Source organism: Pseudorasbora parva, chromosome 21 (genome assembly GCF_024679245.1).
Source record: "Pseudorasbora parva isolate DD20220531a chromosome 21, ASM2467924v1, whole genome shotgun sequence".
In the NCBI taxonomy this organism is placed as follows: domain Eukaryota; kingdom Metazoa; phylum Chordata; class Actinopteri; order Cypriniformes; family Gobionidae; genus Pseudorasbora; species Pseudorasbora parva.
The window spans coordinates 42,120,527-42,144,713 of NC_090192.1; the positions used below are offsets into that span (position 1 = coordinate 42,120,527).

At 41.5% G+C, this 24,187-nt stretch overlaps 2 protein-coding genes across 2 annotated transcripts; both read left to right on the top strand.

Annotated features, from left to right (window-relative positions):
* Positions 1-481: 481 nt before the first annotated feature.
* On the top strand, positions 482-19,036 carry chst3b (carbohydrate (chondroitin 6) sulfotransferase 3b). Its single transcript, XM_067429983.1, has 3 exons — positions 482-776; positions 9,804-9,946; positions 10,928-19,036. The coding sequence occupies exons 2-3, from the start codon at positions 9,867-9,869 to the stop codon at positions 12,144-12,146; spliced, it is 1,299 nt and encodes a 432-aa protein (XP_067286084.1). The 5' UTR covers positions 482-776; positions 9,804-9,866; the 3' UTR covers positions 12,147-19,036.
* LOC137055726 (mucin-2-like) lies at positions 13,509-22,980 on the top strand. The gene is made up of 2 exons (XM_067429604.1): positions 13,509-13,559; positions 20,206-22,980. Exons 1-2 carry the CDS (start codon positions 13,509-13,511, stop codon positions 22,978-22,980), a joined length of 2,826 nt encoding a protein of 941 aa, XP_067285705.1.
* Positions 22,981-24,187: the final 1,207 nt, after the last annotated feature.

The following is a 24,187-nucleotide window of genomic DNA, read 5'->3' on the forward strand; positions in this document are numbered from 1 at the left end:
ACTCAGTAAATAAAACGTTTAAATAAAACGTTGGTCTGATACTGTTAAGGAGGAACAATGTTCAAAATAATTAATTAGAAATTATTTACAAATAACCAGTATTTTCACTGCTTTCCTGTTGATTTTTGTATATAAAACTTAGCAAGTAACAAAATGTAATTTTGTAAAAATAATTTGTACATTTTATAATACATTTAGTTTTTTAATTTCTCTTTATGTATTCATGATAAAGAGACAATTGGACCTAATAGAAGTTTTAAACTTATTCACATGTAATATAACAATGAAACCAGTTGTTAGATTTGAGCCATTATCAGCCCCAGACATGAGTGAATTATTATCCAATATTATTCATTATTATTAGAGTTTTAAATGTTATTGGTGAATGAAATCACTGGGAGACTCGCTGACGTCATAGCTCACGTGACGCGCGGCGCTGTTCAGTGTTTCTCTCTCTCTCTCTCACACACACACACACACTCGCGCTCGCGCTGCTGAGAAGCGCATCTCGTCTCTGTGAACCCTTTGCGTTTAAAACGAAATGCATTTCGATCGGTGTATATATTAATCTATATTTTAGAGTTTTGTTTGAATCCTCCGTCACTGGCAGACCTTTGTGTTGGTCACTCTCTCATTTATTATTTTTAATAACGCCGGTCGTGAATGATTTTTGAATGATGGATTCGCATGTTTTGAAACTATTGAACATTGAATTTTACACACCATGATCTGGATTGTTCTGCATTTTCCCATCAACTGCAGGAGGAAACATAATGGTACAGTATCAGCAGCAGATGCTTTATTTGATCCGTCATGAATGATTTCTGTCTGTGTAACGATCGTCTGTGATTGGCTGATATAATGCCGTGGTTTAGAGTGTTCGGTGATATTGTAACGGAATCAGCGTAACGCTCGTCTGTGATTGGCTGATATAATGCCGTGGTTTAGAGTGTTCGGTGATATTGTAACGGAATCAGCGTAACGCTCGTCTGTGATTGGCTGATATAATGCCGTGGTTTAGAGTGTTCTGTGATATCGTAACGGAATCAGCGTAACGCTCGTCTGTGATTGGCTGATATAATGCCGTGGTTTAGAGTGTTCGGTGATATTGTAACGGAATCAGCGTAACGCTCGTCTGTGATTGGCTGATATAATGCCGTGGTTTAGAGTGTTCGGTGATATTGTAACGGAATCAGCGTAACGCTCGTCTGTGATTGGCTGATATAATGCCGTGGTTTAGAGTGTTCGGTGATATTGTAACGGAATCAGCGTAACGCTCGTCTGTGATTGGCTGATATAATGCCGTGGTTTAGAGTGTTCGGTGATATCGTAACGGAATCAGCGTAACGCTCGTCTGTGATTGGCTGATATAATGCCGTGGTTTAGAGTGTTCGGTGATATCGTAACGGAATCAGCGTAACGCTCGTCTGTGATTGGCTGATATAATGCCGTGGTTTAGAGTGTTCGGTGATATCGTAACAGAATCAGCGTAACGCTCGTCTGTGATTGGCTGATATAATGCCGTGGTTTAGAGTGTTCGGTGATATCGTAACGGAATCAGCGTAACGCTCGTCTGTGATTGGCTGATATAATGCCGTGGTTTAGAGTGTTCGGTGATATCGTAACGGAATCAGCGTAACGCTCGTCTGTGATTGGCTGATATAATGCCGTGGTTTAGAGTGTTCGGTGATATCGTAACGGAATCAGCGTAACGCTCGTCTGTGATTGGCTGATATAATGCCGTGGTTTAGAGTGTTCGGTGATATTGTAACGGAATCAGCGTAACGCTCGTCTGTGATTGGCTGATATAATGCCGTGGTTTAGAGTGTTCGGTGATATTGTAACGGAATCAGCGTAACGCTCGTCGGTGATTGGCTGATATAATGCCGTGGTTTAGAGTGTTCGGTGATATTGTAACGGAATCAGCGTAACGCTCGTCTGTGATTGGCTGATATAATGCCGTGGTTTAGAGTGTTCGGTGATATTGTAACGGAATCAGCGTAACGCTCGTCTGTGATTGGCTGATATAATGCCGTGGTTTAGAGTGTTCGGTGATATCGTAACGGAATCAGCGTAACGCTCGTCTGTGATTGGCTGATATAATGCCGTGGTTTAGAGTGTTCGGTGATATTGTAACGGAATCAGCGTAACGCTCGTCTGTGATTGGCTGATATAATGCCGTGGTTTAGAGTGTTCGGTGATATTGTAACGGAATCAGCGTAACGCTCGTCTGTGATTGGCTGATATAATGCCGTGGTTTAGAGTGTTCGGTGATATTGTAACGGAATCAGCGTAACGCTCGTCTGTGATTGGCTGATATAATGCCGTGGTTTAGAGTGTTCGGTGATATTCTAACGGAATCAGCGTAACGCTCGTCTGTGATTGGCTGATATAATGCCGTGGTTTAGAGTGTTCGGTGATATCGTAACGGAATCAGCGTAACGCTCGTCTGTGATTGGCTGATATAATGCCGTGGTTTAGAGTGTTCGGTGATATTGTAACGGAATCAGCGTAACGCTCGTCTGTGATTGGCTGATATAATGCCGTGGTTTAGAGTGTTCGGTGATATTGTAACGGAATCAGCGTAACGCTCGTCTGTGATTGGCTGATATAATGCCGTGGTTTAGAGTGTTCGGTGATATTGTAACGGAATCAGCGTAACGCTCGTCTGTGATTGGCCGATATAATGCCGTGGTTTAGAGTGTTCGGTGATATTCTAACGGAATCAGCGTAACGCTCGTCTGTGATTGGCCGATATAATGCCGTGGTTTAGAGTGTTCGGTGATATTGTAACGGAATCAGCGTAACGCTCGTCTGTGATTGGCTGATATAATGCCGTGGTTTAGAGTGTTCGGTGATATTCTAACGGAATCAGCGTAACGCTCGTCTGTGATTGGCTGATATAATGCCGTGGTTTAGAGTGTTCGGTGATATCGTAACGGAATCAGCGTAACGCTCGTCTGTGATTGGCTGATATAATGCCGTGGTTTAGAGTGTTCGGTGATATCGTAACGGAATCAGCGTAACGCTCGTCTGTGATTGGCTGATATAATGCCGTGGTTTAGAGTGTTCGGTGATATCGTAACGGAATCAGCGTAACGCTCGTCTGTGATTGGCTGATATAATGCCGTGGTTTAGAGTGTTCGGTGATATCGTAACGGAATCAGCGTAACGCTCGTCTGTGATTGGCTGATATAATGCCGTGGTTTAGAGTGTTCGGTGATATTCTAACGGAATCAGCGTAACGCTCGTCTGTGATTGGCTGATATAATGCCGTGGTTTAGAGTGTTCGGTGATATTGTAACGGAATCAGCGTAACGCTCGTCTGTGATTGGCTGATATAATGCCGTGGTTTAGAGTGTTCGGTGATATCGTAACGGAATCAGCGTAACGCTCGTCTGTGATTGGCTGATATAATGCCGTGGTTTAGAGTGTTCGGTGATATTCTAACGGAATCAGCGTAACGCTCGTCTGTGATTGGCCGATATAATGCCGTGGTTTAGAGTGTTCGGTGATATTGTAACGGAATCAGCGTAACGCTCGTCTGTGATTGGCTGATATAATGCCGTGGTTTAGAGTGTTCGGTGATATCGTAACGGAATCAGCGTAACGCTCGTCTGTGATTGGCTGATATAATGCCGTGGTTTAGAGTGTTCTGTGATATCGTAACGGAATCAGCGTAACGCTCGTCTGTGATTGGCTGATATAATGCCGTGGTTTAGAGTGTTCGGTGATATCGTAACGGAATCAGCGTAACGCTCGTCTGTGATTGGCTGATATAATGCCGTGGTTTAGAGTGTTCGGTGATATCGTAACGGAATCAGCGTAACGCTCGTCTGTGATTGGCTGATATAATGCCGTGGTTTAGAGTGTTCGGTGATATTGTAACGGAATCAGCGTAACGCTCGTCTGTGATTGGCTGATATAATGCCGTGGTTTAGAGTGTTCGGTGATATCGTAACGGAATCAGCGTAACGCTCGTCTGTGATTGGCTGATATAATGCCGTGGTTTAGAGTGTTCTGTGATATCGTAACGGAATCAGCGTAACGCTCGTCTGTGATTGGCCGATATAATGCCGTGGTTTAGAGTGTTCGGTGATATTGTAACGGAATCAGCGTAACGCTCGTCTGTGATTGGCTGATATAATGCCGTGGTTTAGAGTGTTCGGTGATATCGTAACGGAATCAGCGTAACGCTCGTCTGTGATTGGCTGATATAATGCCGTGGTTTAGAGTGTTCTGTGATATCGTAACGGAATCAGCGTAACGCTCGTCTGTGATTGGCTGATATAATGCCGTGGTTTAGAGTGTTCGGTGATATCGTAACGGAATCAGCGTAACGCTCGTCTGTGATTGGCTGATATAATGCCGTGGTTTAGAGTGTTCGGTGATATCGTAACGGAATCAGCGTAACGCTCGTCTGTGATTGGCTGATATAATGCCGTGGTTTAGAGTGTTCGGTGATATTGTAACGGAATCAGCGTAACGCTCGTCTGTGATTGGCTGATATAATGCCGTGGTTTAGAGTGTTCGGTGATATTCTAACGGAATCAGCGTAACGCTCGTCTGTGATTGGCTGATATAATGCCGTGGTTTAGAGTGTTCTGTGATATCGTAACGGAATCAGCGTAACGCTCGTCTGTGATTGGCTGATATAATGCCGTGGTTTAGAGTGTTCGGTGATATCGTAACGGAATCAGCGTAACGCTCGTCTGTGATTGGCTGATATAATGCCGTGGTTTAGAGTGTTCGGTGATATTGTAACGGAATCAGCGTAACGCTCGTCTGTGATTGGCTGATATAATGCCGTGGTTTAGAGTGTTCGGTGATATCGTAACGGAATCAGCGTAACGCTCGTCTGTGATTGGCTGATATAATGCCGTGGTTTAGAGTGTTCGGTGATATCGTAACGGAATCAGCGTAACGCTCGTCTGTGATTGGCTGATATAATGCCGTGGTTTAGAGTGTTCGGTGATATTGTAACGGAATCAGCGTAACGCTCGTCTGTGATTGGCTGATATAATGCCGTGGTTTAGAGTGTTCGGTGATATTCTAACGGAATCAGCGTAACGCTCGTCTGTGATTGGCTGATATAATGCCGTGGTTTAGAGTGTTCTGTGATATCGTAACGGAATCAGCGTAACGCTCGTCTGTGATTGGCTGATATAATGCCGTAGTTTAGAGTGTTCGGTGATATTGTAACGGAATCAGCGTAACGCTCGTCTGTGATTGGCTGATATAATGCCGTGGTTTAGAGTGTTCGGTGATATTGTAACGGAATCAGCGTAACGCTCGTCTGTGATTGGCTGATATAATGCCGTGGTTTAGAGTGTTCAGTGATATTGTAACGGAATCAGCGTAACGCTCGTCTGTGATTGGCTGATATAATGCCGTGGTTTAGAGTGTTCGGTGATATTGTAACGGAATCAGCGTAACGCTCGTCTGTGATTGGCTGATATAATGCCGTGGTTTAGAGTGTTCGGTGATATTGTAACGGAATCAGCGTAACGCTCGTCTGTGATTGGCTGATATAATGCCGTGGTTTAGAGTGTTCGGTGATATTGTAATCGTTACTTTTCAGGAGTGAGGGGGACAGAAATGTTGTAATACCATTTTTTTTTTTGGACCGCTATAATTTATTGCATCTCTTGCTTTTATTTTGGTAAGATATCAAATACACTGCTGAACAATAACCTCTAATATCTATAATATTATTCTCCTGTATTTTATGCCAATTTTATGATTGGTTTACTACAAACACTTGTGCATTAAGTCTCCATAGATTTTATGTAAAGTAAAAATATATATATATTCTGATGTAAACCAGCTGTTCTGTCTGTGAATATATCGTAACGTGTGATTTATTCCTGAGTTTATCATCATTACTCCAGTCTTCAGAGTCTCATGATCCTCCACTGATCATTCTCAGATGAGGATCTGATCATCAACACACACTTAGGATTATTATCATGTGCTGCTTTGTGGAAAAATGCTTTGTGCCATTTTTGTGGAAACCATCTAAACATTTGTGGTAAAATTAAAAAATAGAGAAATTAATACTTTTATTGATCAGACATGCATTAAATTGATCACAAGTGATATTTTTTATATTATAAAAGATCATCATTTATTTAATAAATGCAAATAAAAGCTGTCCATTGAACTTTCTATTCATCAAAGAATCCTGAAAAATAAAATGATTGGTTCCCACAACATTTTGAAGCAGCACAACTGTTTTCGACACTGATAATAATCATAATTGTTTCTTGATTATGAAATCCTCATCTGAGAATGATTAGTGAAGGATCAGTGACACTGAAAACTGGAGCAATGATGATAAATTCTGCTTTGATCACAGGAATAAATTACTGTATATTCACATAGAAAAAAAGCTGTTTTAATCTGAAATAATATTTCACAATATTACTGTTTAACTATTTTTTATTAAATAAATGCAGCCGTGGTGATCAGAAGACAGACTAAAAGCTGCATTATTCATATGATACTTTATTGTCAATAAATAGGCTACATTGAGATGGCTTGAAAAACACACACATAAATAATATAATCGTCTGATTGTCGTCGTCACGTTTCATCACAACGATTGTTGTCCTTCAGCTGCAGTCCGCTTTTGGACTTTCCGTGAGAGCGTCCTCCTCATATTTGGCGAATAAAATGACAGCAGGTCATGCATAGATTATTTTTTGTCTCTGAATTTAAATCTTGATGTATTCACATTGGTTTCTATATGTAAATACACTTGACCGTGACGCGTAAAGCGCGCCATCAACCGAGATTAGAGAAGGCTGTCTTTAGCGTCCCTGTTCACTTGCCCGCCGCCGCGCAGGGTAACGCCGGCTCGAATCCCGCTCGGAGCGGGTCGACTAGCATCGGTGAGACCCAGTAAAAGTGCGGGGGACACATCCCCCCGTCTCCCGCGTAATCTACGCCCATGTGTGTGTGTGTTTCAGTCTCTCTAGTGTGTGTGTTTCAGTCTCAGTCTCTCTAGTGTGTGTGTGTGGAATGTGACACTGATGTGAGAAGATCAGAGAAATCCAGAGAGTTGATTTTATTGATGAAAGTCAGGGATCTTTTCTGGTTTCATTGATTTTGAATATAGATGGCTAGGGATGAAAAGTGTGAGAATATGAGCATACACTGATTTTTTGGTGATGATGTAGAATGTCTCCTGTTTCTCATGCCAGTCAGGACTTGTTTCCTAAGCTCCATCTGCCGCTGGACACCTTCTCTCCTCTCACCGTGTTATTATCTCCATATGTGCCATATTTCACCGCTTCTGACTGAGGCCTGTTATCTGTGCACTGAGGAAACTATCTGTGGAAAGTTGGCCATCTATGAACTCTGGCTCATCAGTAAAGGACAAACGCATTAATTATTATTTTTTGATAACTTATAGATTACTTAAATCATTCCAGACCTTCGTTGGTCTTCAGAACACTTGAAGATTATTGCTGAAGTCGGCCAATAAGAGTTCTGATGTCTAATAGCGCCAAAGACTGAGACTGAACAGAAGAAATGCTTGAATAAAGTCTTTATTTTTTTTATTTTTTTGTGCACCAAATAGTATTCTTGTCGCTTCACAACATTAATGCTGAACCACGGGAGTCACATGGACTGTTTTATGTCTTTACTGCGCTTTGGGCCCTGAACGTGGTAATAACATTGCAGTCTACGGCGGTCAGAGAGCTCTCGGACTTCATCAAAAATAAGAGGAAATAATGACAGAATTGTCAGTTTTGTGTGAACTTTAACTGAACTGTGCGCACGTATTCTAGACACTAACGCTGTTAATGCTGGGGCTGGTGGGTTGAAGACTGCTCTGAGATTTAGTGCAACCATATCGTGACAGTAATTAAGTATTTAATTGGCACTGATTACTGTGTCTGAGACATTTTGTTGAATCAAATAATCAGTCTGGCGAATTTTTAAAATGAGCTTTTTGTGTTACTTATTCTGTTTTTCTCTTTATATTTATGACATGAAGCAGCTGACCCCAGAACCTTCCATGAGCACTTAATCTTACATTAAAAAAAAGCTCTTTCCTCCTCTATTTCTCCTTTCTTCTTCCCTTTTCTGGTCTTTGCTACTCTGAGCAGTGTACAAATCTTAGTATTTAGGGCACTTTTTGTGTTTCGTTGCCTCTTCTTGACGGATCGCTTCCTGTTCTCCTGAGTTGTAAGTCGCTTTGGATAAAAACGTCTGCTAAATGCATAAATGTAAATGTAAATGTAGAACGCTCTTTTACACAGAACGGATCTGATCTCCACTCAGCAAAACTCTTTCATGAGTGAAAATCTGACAGAATCATGTTTACTTCTCTAAATAACAGACATTTGCTCTGTGTGAAGCTTTAAGAGTTAAGATCGCTGCTCTCAAACGGGGTTTTGTTTCAGCCATATGCAAATTTACTCCATCTATGGGTAATTGCAGACACAGGAAATGTAAAGACTTAATAATAATAATAATAATAATAATAATTAACAGTAATATAAATGCATAATGAAATATGAATAATAATAATAATAATAATTAATACGTCAACACACCTGCCTGCATGGAGCAACACTGATCCCCTCAGATGTTAGCGGCGTATTCAGTCGATTTCACGTTTAATGTTTGTTGTTCTGTGCCGTTTCTGTGAACGATTTCAATAGTTTCTGTGAGAAAATGCTCATGAATTCACAGATTTACAAGGCAGATACTCATGATAAGGTGATATTAATTTCATCATTACACTTTACATTTATGCATTTGGCAGGCGCTTTTATCCAAAGCTACTTAAATTGCATTCAAGGTTCACATTTTAAATGATTGTGAGTTCTTGCTTTCCCTGGGGATCGAACCCATGGCCTAGTGTTGCTAGCGCCACGCTCTACTGGTTGAGCTCTACAGGATCATCTGCACTCTTTCTGAAAATGGCTTGTGTCGACCATGATAACCCCTTTCTGTTGTTTATATTCAGGCAGAGGTTATTTGCTTGTGAAACAGACTGACTCATTTTGTTTGAGGGTTAGTGTTACATTTTAGGAAAGTTTTAAGCTTTTAATTTAAACCCTACCCAACATCCTCTGCTGTGGGGTCAGTATTCACAGTGAGTGTTAATTAGCGGTGTTTACTGAAACTACAATCACTGTTATTACTACTCGTTTTTTGTCTTTTGCTTCCAGAGAAACCTTCGGTGTGTAAGTCTTCTCACAGCGTTTTGTGCTGTGAATACATTTCAAATTATGCACAGTAATAATAGCTATAATAATAGGATAGTAATAATAGCACAGTAATAGATGCCTATAGCAGCAGCATAGCAATGCAGCTGAATCCACTCAGAACGCCATAGCAACGCCATAACAACGCTATAGCAACACCCTGGCAACCTGCCAATCCCCCACAGCACCCGAAAGCATCATTACACACACTAACTCTAAACCCTTCCTTAGAAAATATACAGATCTAGCCATTGCATTTGAAAGACTCTTTCTGCCTTAAGGAAAGATTTAATCAGATCATTTATAAAAACCAAACCTGTCGTAATATGTCGGATTGTGAAGCATAACCCATACATACTTTACTCCATACTTACCTGCAGTCCATGTCTGAAGAGATTAATGAAACACAAAATACCAGACATGGAGAAGACCAGGGTTAGATGAACTAATGATTAAGCTCATGCTATAAAACGGGGAAATACTATATACATTATGATTTGAAGTGGAGAGATTATAGCAGAATAATAACTCAAGATCAGCGTGGTATTACTGTCATAACTCATGTGTTTTATATTTCAGAGTCCAATCAGAGGAAAAAGATGAAGGAATGATCCGAGAGTGAGAAACCTGCTGAACACAAGAATGCGCATTAAATACACCATTTCTGTCATCTTTATCGTGACTCTGGTCATCATAGAAAAGGAAAACAACATTATTTCAAAGTAAGTATTCTCTCAATCTCTTCCTCTCTTTATTCATGTGTGTGTGTGTGTGTGAATACAGTCAGAGAACACTTTAAAATCAAACGTTGTCTGGTGTTATTTATTTTTCAATGGCTTCTTTGAGAAGAGATGAGACATTAAAGGGATAGTTGACCCAGAAATGATCATTCTGTCTCATCATTTGCACTCTCATGCCGATCCTAACTTCTGTGGAAAACAAAAGAAGATATTTTCTGTTGTATGAACAAAATCCCCCACAAAATATTTGTAGTATTGCTAAAGAAAGTCGTACATGCTTTGAAGACAAACTGTCCTCCAAAAAAAAAAAAAAAAAAAAATCTATAGGTCGTTTTTAAAGCACCTTATTACAACATATTTACATTTTAAAGTCATGCGTCCTCTAGCTGGCTTACAAATAATGACAGTGTTGTGTTACGTCTGACGTCATGAAATTACATATGACTGTCGTTACCAATCAAAATGCGTGTTCATTTTAGTGCAATGTGTGGACTTCTTACCACCATTTGTCATATTTCCATTTAGCAAAAATATATATATTTTAATTTAAAACTACACCCACCCTATCCCTAAACCTACCCAGTGATTTATAGAGCATACACTCTTTATGAGCACATGTTCCCAGGGATCAAACTCATGATCGCATGATCACATGTTGTTGTATAGTGGAATGCTTTACGAACTGAGCTATGCAAAACCTGAAATATTGCGCAGATAAAAGGGAAAAATGCTTTCAAATGAAAGTATCCTGCTGTCAATAGGAGCACAACTGTAGTAAATGCTCCTATGGGTCGTATTTCAAGGAAGTGACAAATGACCTGTATGGGCATATTGGTTGGAGGACATGTTGTTTGAAGGACATGTGGTAGAGTAAACGATGACAGAAGGATCATTGTGAGGTCAACTGACCTTTTAGCAGCAATAGCAGCTATTGTACCGTTCACGGTTTCTTGTCCTTTTCAGGGTGTCTGATAAACTGAGCACGAAGCTGACCCCGCTGACCCCACTGACCTCACTGACCCCGCTGCTGTTCGGCCCGTCTCTCTCTCCTGATCCGCAACCCAATGTCTCGTCCGACCCGCACCTGAATCTGGAGAACTGGACCTGGTCCACCCCGGAGCGAGTCAGGCCCACGGCTGGAGGACCGAAGCACATCCTTCTGCTGGCTACGACCCGCACTGGCTCCTCTTTCGTCGGGGAGTTTTTCAACCAGCAGGGATCCAACATGTTCTACCTGTTTGAGCCGCTGTGGCACGTGGAGCGCATGCTATCGGTGGAGCGTGGCGGCACGAATGCCTCCGTCTCGGGGCCGGCGTATCGAGATGTTCTGCATCAGCTGTTCCTCTGTGACTTTTCTCTGTTGGAGAGCTTCATCGAGCCTCGGCCGGAGGGTCATGTGACCGCCGCGCTCTTCCGTCGCGAGTCCAGCCAGTCTCTGTGTGAAGAGCCCGTCTGCACGCCGCTAGTCAGGAAAGCGTTCGAGCGTTACCATTGCCGAGTGCGGCGCTGCGGGCCGCTAAACCTGACGCTAGCGGCTCAGTCCTGCCTGCAGAAGGAGCATCACGCCATTAAATCCGTCCGCGTGCGGCAGCTAGAGACGCTACGGCCACTAGCCGAGGATCCACGGCTGGACATGAAGTTCATCCAGCTGGTCAGGGACCCGCGCGCCGTCCTCGCCTCACGAATGGTCGCCTTCTCCAGCAAGTACAAGATCTGGAAGAGGTGGGCCATGGGCGAAGACCTTCCAGTGGATGAGGATGAAGTGAGAAAACTCAAAGGAAACTGCGACAACATCCGCATGTCCGCTGAGATCGGACTCAAGCAGCCAGCATGGCTTCGTGGACGTTACATGCTAGTGCGCTATGAGGACATTGCACGATTCCCAATGCGCAAGGCTGCAGAGATGTACAGCTTTATAGGCATTCCCTTCAGCACAACGGTGGAAGAGTGGATCCTAAAGAATACTCAGGCATCGAAGGAGGTCAGTGGAGTTTATTCCACCCAGAAGAACTCCTCTGAACAGGTGGAGAAATGGAGGCTCAGCATTCCCTTCAAACTGGTTCAGCTGGTGCAGAAAGTGTGCGGCCCCACCATGACTCTGTTCGGCTACAAGTTTGCGGAAAACGAGGACATGTTGATCGATAAATCTGTAAGCCTGATCGAAGAAAGAACATTCTTATGATACTAAACATACTTCATGAAGAAGAATGCTGGGATATATCAGGACAATTGTGACATGATTGAAACACTATGCAAATAATGCATTTACTTGCATAACCTCCTTAAACAGTACTGAACATTTCTTTTTATTTATTATATTATTATTATTTGGATGGGTGGTTTATAAGTCAAAAGTGCTGTGTTTGTTAAAAATGCATAGTAGAAATAATAATTGAGTTATACAGCAGGTGTATATACACTCACCTAAAGGATTATTAGGAACACCATATTAATACTGTGTTTGATGCCCTTTTGGCTTCAGAACTGCCTTAATTCTACGTGGCATTGATCAACAAGCTGCTGAAAGCATTCTTTAGAAATGTTGGCCCATATTGATAGGAGAGCATCTTGCAGTTGATGGAGATTTGTGGGATGCACATCCAGGGCACAAAGCTCCCGTTCCACCACATCCCAAAGATGCTCTATTGGGTTGAGATCTGGGGACTGTGGCGGCCATTTTAGTACAGTCAACTCATTGTCATGTTCAAGAAACCAATCTGAAATGATTGGAGCTTTGTGACATGGTGCATTATCCTGCTGGAAGTAGCCATCAGAGGATGGGCACATGGTGGTCATAAAGGGATGGACATGGTCAGAAACAATGCTCAGGTAGGCCGTGGCATTTAAACGATGCCCAATTGGCACTAAGGGGCCTAAAGTGTGCCAAGAAAACATCCCCCACACCATTACACTACCACCACCAGCCTGCACAGCGGGAACAAGGCATGATGGATCCATGTTCTCATTCTGTTTATGCCAAATTCTGACTCTACCATCTGAATGTCTCAACAGAAATCGAGACTCATCAGACAGGCAACATTTCTCCAGTCTTCAACTGTCCAATTTTGGTGAGCTTGTGCAAAATGTCGCCTCTTTTTCCTATTTGTCAATCAATCAACTTTATTTATATCGCGCTTTTACAATGACGATTGTTTCAAAGCAGCTTCACAGTGTTAAACAGGACAATATTGCAACAAAATTAGATTTGGCTAGTTTGATTTGGCTAGCTTATAGAATTAAATATGACCTAATTAATACATTTTATTTGTATATTTAGTTGAATAACTTGGATCATAATTTTAGTGTCCCCAACTGAGCAAGCCAAGCCAAAGGCGACAGTGGCAAGGAACCAAAACTCCATCAGGGCGTGATAGAGAATAATAAACAGAGGGAGAAACCAGACTCAGTTGGGGTGGCACTTCCCCTCTGGCCTATTATTAAACAGTGTATAATTATTATTCTGCCAACCCTGCAAGTCATAAATCATATTAGATAGGAATATTCGAAATTTTGGGTATCACACAAGAGACTATTTGTAGTAGAGATGGGTTGGAGCCGGTGGGGTCTTCTGCTGTTGGAGCCCATCCGCCTCAAGGTTGTGTGTGTTGTGGCTTCACAAATGCTTTGCTGCATACCTCGGTTGTAACGAGTGGTTATTTCAGTCAAAGTTGCTCTTCTATCAGCTTGAATCAGTCGGCCCATTCTCCTCTGACCTCGAGCATCAACAAGGCATTTTCTCCCACAGGACTGCTGCAGACTGGATGCTCTTCCCTTTTCACACCATTCTTTGTAAACCCTAGAAATGGTTGTGTGTGTAAATCCCAGTAACTGAGCAGATTGTGAAATACTCAGACCGGCCCGTCTGGCACCAACAACCATGCCACGCTCAAAACGGCTTAAATCACCTTTCTTTCCCATTCTGACATTCAGTTTGGAGTTCAGGAGATTGTCTTGACCAGGACCACACCCCTAAATGCACTGAAGAACTGCCATGGGATTGGCTGATTAGATAATCGCATTAATGAGAAATTGAACAGGTGTTCCTAATAATCCGTTAGGTGAGTATATATAGCAGGTGTTTAAAGTCTTTTTTACTGTATGTGTGTTTGTTTAGAGGGACATCAGATGTTTCTGATCTGCTTCTGTGTGGTCAGATATTCTGTCCGCTTGTCCAATGATGAGATATCAAAGACAAAAGGGTTAGACCAAACTCATGCAGTTCTTCACCAAAACAAGGGCTCTTTCATTTCAGAATTAAATTCATGCTATGATCGGTTTGTTAAGAACATATAGTCTCTTGTAATGCAGCTTAAACCTCCTCTTAAGGGATTAATACAATTCTTATATAATAATCTTTAATAATCTTACCCTAAATTCTTGATGCCTTTTTTGTGTTGTAAAGATTTGATCATGCTTTAGTTACTATACTTTGAGTGGTATTGCAAAGCCTAAACAAATGGGACGTGTGAACAAAGATCTTTTTCAGTGCTTTTGTAAAAGAATTCTTGAATTCAGAAATGCAGGAGCTGTGTTGGAAAACAGGAAAAGTTGCATCTAAATTCGCAAGTAGTAATTAGTGTCTACAGTCCAGGAATACACAAACCTCAGTGGTGGCCCTGAAACCCTTCGTGGGATGGAAGTGCTGAAGCCTAACTCTGTCTCTGGTTGTATCTGCGCTCCAGATCTGCTAACCCTGGGTCGGGTCGGTCATGTGCTGACATTTACCATTGGGTTAGCCTAACCCTAACCTAGCCCTTAGCATTGGGTTAGCCTAACCCTGGGGGTCATTCATGTGCTGACCCTTAGCATTGGGTTAGCCTAACCCTAACCTAGCCCTTAGCATTGGGTTAGCCTAAGCCTAACCTAACCCTAACCCTGGGTCAGGTCGGTCATGTGCTGACCCTTTGCATTGGGTTAGCCTAACCCTTAGCATTGGCCTGCCTTCGAGGCGGAAGAACCTGCTCACTGTAGCCTCCGCTAATCAGCTGTTGCCTTTATTACTGTGCCGTCTGCTATTTAGAGTGCCAGTGAAACTCTAACATGCTCATTTAGGCAGAACCCCTCCTGTATGTGGTACAGCTGGTTTACTCTATCGGACCTCGCCCTCACCCACACACATTGAGGCAGATCTCAGAGGAATGGCTCATGCCTCCAGATGGACGCTCATGCTCAGATGCAAGCTTAGGTTCAGCATACACATTCTATAACCCTAGCTTTTGGTCTACAGCTTGTGTGACAACATATGAGGGAATCTTGCATCAAGAAATGTATAGCTTAAGGACATTTGAAGCGTCATGAGCCTTCAGGAACGGTGTGGTTTCTGTGGGCTGTGTGCAGAGGGTGGAGCATGTGTGTATTTGGTCAGAGCAAATATAGAAGATCCCAACCGCGCTCCTCAGTCTCAGAGGGCCTTTTTCCTAGGGAGTAAAATAAGGCCATTAAGCTCCACTCGGCCTCCAGACCACCACATCACATAAGAACAGGGCTTTAATATAAACCCCTTTCAGAAGAACAGGTCAGGGCACTGAAAAAAACCTATTTACATTAGGTTATACCAACAAAACTATTGTTTATTGGTTAAATCATGTATACATAGCTAAATATGATGTTACCATAGATAGAAAAGTCTCAATATTCTTTGTACACTATATCAAGTTAAAAGTAAAATCAAGGTAAGTGAACCTCAGAATGGCCCGCATCTGGGAATGAGGCAACCGGAGAGAGAAAACTGATGGCCATGATGAAATTATATAACGGACAACAGCATAAACAAAAAAAAAAATAAATAAAATGTTGCTGGCTGATTAAATTAAGAATCACACTCCAACATGTCATTCAACATGAGTGTAATTCTCAATTTAATTAGCCAGCATTATTTTATTTACATTTTTTCTAATTTATGCTGTTGTACGTTTGAACAGGCAACCCAACCCCACCCCTAAACCCTAACCCATTTGTGTATTATATAATATAAAACAGGATATAACAGGGAAATACGACTATGTGCACAACTTATTAAAAAAGCACAAATATTCCAAGTGTTCTGAGTCCAACCTTTGATTTGTGTGAAGAAAAGACCCGAAGCGATCGCCGGCTCCATCTGCCGTAGATCATGCACACATTCAGAACACGCCACCCAAAGAAACATTACGTCAGCTCTGATTATTAACTGGTACTCAATCTAAAACTTGACCAAGTGTTAATATGTGACGAGTTGGGACTGAGAACGTGTTGCAGGAACATGATGCATCAGGACTGTACTCGACTGTACAGCAGCTCAGGAAGAAAGTCATTGTCTAGTTTAAGTAATTTCAGAGTTGATTGATTTCTGTTGTAAAACTCATTAGTTATTAACTTATGTTTACATGACACCGTTTTCAGCTAAAAACAGAAAGCTATGGCCGTCCATTTACACGACAAAAGTATTTATGTGGCCTGAGAACCCAAACGCGGCACACGTGTGTATTACGTGTTCAGTCCATATGAGCGTTTAAATGTGTCCGAGCGCGGAGCCGTTCTTTACAAAGGGACATCTCCAATCACTTTTCTGGGATGTGGAATACAACATTTTATTCGTTTCCGCGGATCTGTGTGATAGGAATCATTTTGATAACATTATCATCTGTACAGAAGAAACCCTAACCCATCATGTAAATGTACCTTTAGTTCATTTATCGAGACAGCAGCTCTGCAGAAAGTCCTCGTCCAGCTCAGTGTGTTCAACAGGCAGATCCAAAGGTTGTTGAATATTCCACTCATTTACAGCTGAGGGGAATAATTCATGAAAGTCAAATAAGGTTTTTGTCAGATAATTAATTACCAATATGCTTTGTGTTTTAAAGCATTAAAGAAGCAAACAGATTAAATACAGATCCAATCGTGTAAAGATTTACAAAGAACAACTGTAAGAGCTTCAGTCGCAGTTCACTCCATTCCCACATCTGTCCTCAGGAAGTGACCTCTAACCTCAGGGCCGGCCGCGTCTGGGATGAGGCATCCGGAGACAGAAAATAGGCACAGGTACCTGAGCGTGACTGAGTATATAAACAGCTCTGATTCACCTGCTTTTATAAAACAGCCCCTTCATAAAGGTTTAACCAAAAGAATTAAAAGCCCTGAATCAGCGAAAGCAATGCCATGGATCAGACTGAAGGAAAACCACAAATGTTTTTTATGCTTCAACATCATTTTGTTCTGTTTATAATTGCAGATCTTCTTCCATCCTCTCAGACATCTCAAGGCATTTTTATAGCTGCCTCCTTTTCACTTTAAGTGGCTTTGCTGTTTTTTCCTCTGTTATATTCACGGTGACTCTCTGTTTGTCTTTTAGCTCAGAATAGATTTTGCTGCAAACATCTCACATTCCTTTGTGTGTGTGGCAAATGCCATGTGTGTTAGTGGCCACTTCATGCCCAGAGTTAGTGAAGACTATTTTATCTCTCTCTTTGTATAACTTTCAGTTTAGTACAAATGGAAGCAAATATATTTCATAAAGCACAGGAAAAATGCACGCTCTCCCTGCAAAGCATTTAATAATGCAGTCTTTGTGTCCCATAAGTGTACGGTACTATCTATACACTCCTGAAGAGCTTATGATTGACTCTGGGCAGATACAAACTAACCTAACCCTAAAGCAAAGCACGGTTAGTGCCATCACCCAAATTATTTTCTTAGCAAAGTTTCTAAACGATAACCAATGAGAGTTTTAAAAAAAAATTTTTTTTTTTACTGCAGTAACACACACATCATTTACTCCCTTATTACTACTACCTAACCCTAACAGAGTTTGTGTAAAGAGACATTTTTTCCTGACTAATTGCTCCGTGTTGATCTAAAGTCTAAAGTCACCCTGCAGTCAATAATTGTAAAAAACTCATCCCTTAAAACTCATCACTGATCACCAAAATCATTTTTCATGCCTTAAAATAGTTTGCATGTAACTCTGCACCCTTGCTTCATTTAGTATTCGTGGATCCATGAATATACAAATGAGCTCTGAGAGCCACTCACTCAACTTTACTGTAGTAAACGTTATACGACGGCAAGTGGAAATACTGCTTTAATTTATCTACATGTGTCTGAAGCAGAGACTGATTCAGAAGAAGATGTGGAAGAGTGAATTATACAGGCTCGTACCAGAATGAAAATCGTTTATGTATCGCTCTCTTCAGCGTGGGACACATAACAGTAATTTATACGATTAGCCTTTTGCTTAGTTATATTATCAAACAGCTACCAATGTGTCCCGTTGAACATCTCATCTAAATCGGCATCATTAGAAATGCTTTGACCATCTCAGTGGAGAAAGGCTCGTAGCTCATCATAACATCGCAATACACATCATAGACATAAATTACCCACTACATTGCTGATTCTACCCAATATTTTTTCATGTCCTAACAGAGAAATATTCTGGGATATCCTGCGGTCTCCGAGTCTCTCCTGATTTTCAGCAGAGGAAATGATTGTCATCTGATGTCCTGCGTCACATGATCCACACAAGCCTCTGCTTAAGTCTTTGTGCTGCTGGGATTTTCTCATCTTCAACACTGTGCCACATAAACTAAAGATTTCACAGAGCAGCGATTAAAGTTATTAAACTATATATGTTCGAGTCTCTCAGCCACAACCTAAGAAACCCTCTCATTTAGTAGTTAAAGTCCCTATTTTTAAAGAGCAGGCACGGCTGTGGTCGGCCTATCTGAGGAGTTAGTAGCAGCAATAAAGCACACACACACTTCATCTGCAATAAATCACACACACATACACACACACACACACTTCATCTGCAATAAATCACACACACACACACACACACACTTCATCTGCAATAAAGCACACACACACTTCATCTCCTTCACTTCCATTCTCACACATTACATCATTGCACAACACAAACACAACAACAGCCATTTCTAATATCAATGTGCAAAGCTTCCGTATCTAGTTATTTTAACGGTACGACACAGCCCGTTTTGCTGCTTGATATGCATCTCATGAAAGGGAGTCTAAATGATCTCAGTCAGTGTTATAATATCAGTTCATTTATAATAAATTTAATGAATCGTAATATTTCACTGCTTCTGACTGACTTACTTTTGCAAGCCGTGTCTAATAACACACACACAACAAGAATGACTCATTGAATAACACGAATGTCACAGAATAAATCATATTTAAGGTCATTTAATTATTTGTATTAATTCGTTTTCGTTGCATTTAACCCCTTTTGACCATCAGATGTGTATTTGGTGCCATCTTGTGGCTGTTCTTTTCAAACAGCGGGTTATTTTGTGAAGCATTTGGTTATAATTGATTCAGAGTTTAGAAAAGCATTATTTATCTCATAACTTATGCTATGTAGTTTTTTTTCAAGTGATTAGGACTAGCTGAATCCAGTTAAAAACCCACAGCAACTTCTGTGCTGTTATATCTGTGCTGTCGTGCATCGTGGGTAAGATGGGAGAAACCAAGGGTAACTTTTGTTGTTTTAAAATTGAACAGTTGTATAAAGGTGAAATATAAATACATAGCTGTTAATTATTATATTATACATAATTTATATTGATTAGAGGAAGTACAAAAACATTTGATAAAATTGAGCTTCATATGTTTGGTGAATTTGGTTAGGGTTTGCTTACTGGACTCTTCTTCTAACGGTCGTGCCATGGGTACACATCCTCACAGTTTGGCTGTGCTTTGGCAGACTCAGATGGAAGTTAAATGTGAAGCTGCTTTGAAACAATCGTCATTGTAAAATCGCTATAGAAATAAAGTTGATTGATTGAATGACTGAATGAGATTGATCGAAAGAAGATGAACTTTTATTGGGAAACGTCAATCAATAGGTATATTCACATCCTATCTTAATTTTCTTTTTTAAATATTCGCCCTGTTTGTGTATTTAAATATATTTTGTTTTCCAATGATTCTGAAACCTCTGAACAATGGAATGAATGCTTGAGTATGAATAAATAAAATGAGATGTAGAAAGAAATTTTACCATTTCATCTGTAGATAAACATATAAAATACCAAGTTAAAAAAGATTAGCTTTCTTGGCATTTTCAAATAAGTGTTGGATGTTATATTAAAAGACTGCCTTTTTTTATTTTAAGTTGTGAAATAACCACGGGACGTTTGTCCCGAATATGCAGTTTATTAGAGGTCATTCATGCAACAGGAAGTCATTGTGAAATCATAGAAGAGCAGAGAGTCCTTCATCGATGACCTCATCAAAAGGCACCTGAAGACGGTGGGACTACACCAACGTCAGACCTGAAGACTACACCAACGTCAGATCTGAAGACTACACCGAAGTCAGATCTGAAGACTACACCAACGTCAGACCTGAAGACTACACCAACGTCAGATCTGAAGACTACACCAACGTCAGATCTGAAGACTACACCAACGTCAGACCTGAAGACTACACCAACGTCAGATCTGAAGACTACACCAACGTCAGATCTGAAGACTACACCAACGTCAGATCTGAAGACTACACCGACGTCAGATCTGAAGACTACACCAACGTCAGATCTGAAGACTACACCAACGTCAGATCTGAAGACTAGCCCAACGTCAGATCTGAAGACTACACCAACGTCAGATCTGAAGACTACACCAACGTCAGACCTGAAGACTACACCAACGTCAGATCTGAAGACTACACCAACGTCAGATCTGAAGACGACACCAACGTCAGATCTGAAGACTACACCAACGTCAGATCTGAAGACTACACCAACGTCAGATCTGAAGACTACACCAACGCCAGATCTGAAGACTACACCAACGCCAGATCTGAAGACTACACCAACGTCAGACCTGAAGACTACACCAACGTCAGATCTGAAGACTACACCAACGTCAGATCTGAAGACTACACCAATGTCAGATCTGAAGACTAACCCAACGTCAGATCTGAAGACTACACCAACGTCAGATCTGAAGACTACACCAACGTCAGATCTGAAGACTAACCCAACGTCAGATCTGAAGACTACACCAACGTCAGACCTGAAGACTACACCAACGTCAGATCTGAAGACTACACCAACGTCAGATCTGAAGACTACACCAACGTCAGATCTGAAGACTACACCGACGTCAGATCTGAAGACTAACCCAACGTCAGATCTGAAGACTACACCAACGTCAGACCTGAAGACTACACCAACGTCAGATCTGAAGACTACACCAACGTCAGATCTGAAGACTAACCCAACGTCAGATCTGAAGACTACACCAACGTCAGATCTGAAGACTAACCCAACGTCAGATCTGAAGACTACACCAACGTCAGATCTGAAGACTAACCCAACGTCAGATCTGAAGACTACACCAACGTCAGATCTGAAGACTACACCAACGTCAGATCTGAAGACTACACCAACGTCAGATCTGAAGACTACACCAACGTCAGATCTGAAGACTACACCAACGCCAGATCTGAAGACTACACCAACGTCAGATCTGAAGACTAACCCAACGTCAGATCTGAAGACTACACCAACGTCAGATCTGAAGACTACACCAACGTCAGATCTGAAGACTACACCGACGTCAGATCTGAAGACTACACCAACGCCAGATCTGAAGACTACACCGACGTCAGATCTGAAGACTAACCCAACGTCAGATCTGAAGACTACACCAACGTCAGATCTGAAGACTACACCAATGCCAGATCTGAAGACTACACCAATGTCAGATCTGAAGACTACACCAACGTCAGATCTGAAGACTACACCAACGTCAGATCTGAAGACTACACCGACGTCAGATCTGAAGACTACACCAACGTCAGATCTGAAGACTAACCCAACGTCAGATCTAAAGACTACACCAACGTCAGATCTGAAGACTACACCAACGTCAGATCTGAAGACTACACCTACGTCAGATCTGAAGACTACACCAATGTCAGATCTGAAGACTACACCGACGCCAGATCTGAAGACTACACCAATGTCAGATCTGAAGACTACACCAATGTCAGATCTGAAGACTACACCAACATCAGATCTGAAGACTACACCACCGTCAGATCTGAAGACTACACCACCGTCAGATCTGAAGACTAACCCAACGTCAGATCTGAAGACTACACCAACGTCAGATCTGAAGACTACACCGACGTCAGATCTGAAGACTACACCAACGTCAGATCTGAAGACTAACCCAACGTCAGATCTGAAGACTAACCCAACGTCAGATCTGAAGACTACACCAACGTCAGATCTGAAGACTACACCAACGTCAGATCTGAAGACTAACCCAACATCAGAACTGAAGACTACACCAACGTCAGATCTGAAGACTACACCAACGTCAGATCTGAAGACTACACCAACGTCAGATCTGAAGACTACACCAACGTCAGATCTGAAGACTAACCCAACGTCAGATCTGAAGACTACACCAACGTCAGATCTGAAGACTAACCCAACGTCAGATCTGAAGACTAACCCAACATCAGAACTGAAGACTACACCAACGTCAGATCTGAAGACTACACCAACGTCAGATCTGAAGACTACACCAACGTCAGATCTGAAGACTACACCAACGTCAGATCTGAAGACTAACCCAACGTCAGATCTGAAGACTACACCAACGTCAGATCTGAAGACTACACCAACGTCAGATCTGAAGACTACACCAACGTCAGATCTGAAGACTACACCAACGTCAGATCTGAAGACTAACCCAACGTCAGATCTGAAGACTAACCCAACGTCAGATCTGAAGACTACACCAACGTCAGATCTGAAGACTACACCAACGTCAGATCTGAAGACTACACCAACGTCAGATCTGAAGACTACACCAACATCAGATCTGAAGACTACACCAACGTCAGATCTGAAGACTACACCAACGTCAGATCTGAAGACTACACCAACGTCAGATCTGAAGACTACACCAACGTCAGATTTGAAGACTACACCGACGTCAGATCTGAAGACTACACCAATGTCAGATCATTGCTCTAAAAGCTGCGATCCGTAACTTTTAATTTGTTTAATTTTTTTTAAAATTTAGTTTTGTTAAACATGTCAATTTGAGCAAGTCCATGAAGAGCCAAATGATCTTCTTCCCTTAGCCCGATCCACCACCGTAAACTTGTAAAATTTCTTGTATTGCTGTAATTTGAGCGGTACTGGAAACTTTCAGTGGGAAATGTGCTTCGCCATTCGTCTTCACAAGGCAAGTTTATTTATATAGGACATTTCATACACAATGGCAATTAAAAATGCGTTACATAGAAATGAATTAAAATACCACATGCATAAGAAATAAGAATGCCATGTGTAAGAATTAAAATAAAAACAAGGATAATTAGTTGTAAAGAGATTTTTATTTAAAAAATAAAAATAAAATGGTGAGAAATAGATCCCTATCTGCCGGATTCTTAATTCGGGTCGCCCTATCTGACATGGAAGAGATGGAGAAGATTCGCAATATGTCCTGGACCAAGACGGGCTCCTGTAGGGGTCGTGACCTCTACCCCGTAGGGCCTCCCCTTTCTTGAGTCTGCTTCTTTACACCCAAGCAGAATGAAGTGAAGCACACTGCTCCCCTTTTCCAATCTCTTCCAGTCAGACAGCCCTAACCAAAAATAAGAATCAACAGATGCAGAAGAAATAGAAATATACAGCTGTAAAAATAATAAAAATAATAAAATGATGATCTATAGATATCATCGTCATTACGACATTACGTCTCATCTGTGTCCATCAGGAGTCCGGGCTCGTAGGCTTTATCTCACTATATATATATATCACCAGATAGTGAAGTACTCTAGGTAGTGATGTACACTAGGTAGGGTTCAGTGGGGGCTACTGGTCTGTCAGAGAGGGGACGCTCATTTTCGGCCTAAATATAAATAAATATATATTTATAATATAAAATATTAAACTCTGTAAAACTGAAACAAGGAATGTGGTGTATAATTGTGTGAAATGTATGATGAAAATCAAGCAATTTCGCCAAGCAAATATCAAGCAAAGAAACAGCCTATTTCAAATATCAAAGAAATAGGCTGTTTTTATTTCGACTGAACTTGAGAAATCCGCGATGGGACTGAGCGCGAATAGCTTCAGTGATTCCTTATAGTACAGAATCGCTGTCAGTCAAAAGGAGATGCAGTCTTTTGACAGACCCTCCAATCATCACGCAGAAGCTCAGCGTCCGGGCCAGCCCACTCCCCATTCAC

Excerpts from the sequence above, each read along its gene's own strand:
- chst3b (XM_067429983.1), top strand. The coding sequence starts at position 9,867 with ATGCGCATTAAATACACCATTTCTGTCATCTTTATCGTGACTCTGGTC. Across the intron at positions 9,947-10,927 it reads GAAAACAACATTATTTCAAA|GGTGTCTGATAAACTGAGCA; the intron begins GTAAGTATTCTC and ends TGTCCTTTTCAG.
- LOC137055726 (XM_067429604.1), top strand. The coding sequence starts at position 13,509 with ATGGGTTGGAGCCGGTGGGGTCTTCTGCTGTTGGAGCCCATCCGCCTC. Across the intron at positions 13,560-20,205 it reads TGGAGCCCATCCGCCTCAAG|GCACCTGAAGACGGTGGGAC; the intron begins GTTGTGTGTGTT and ends CCTCATCAAAAG.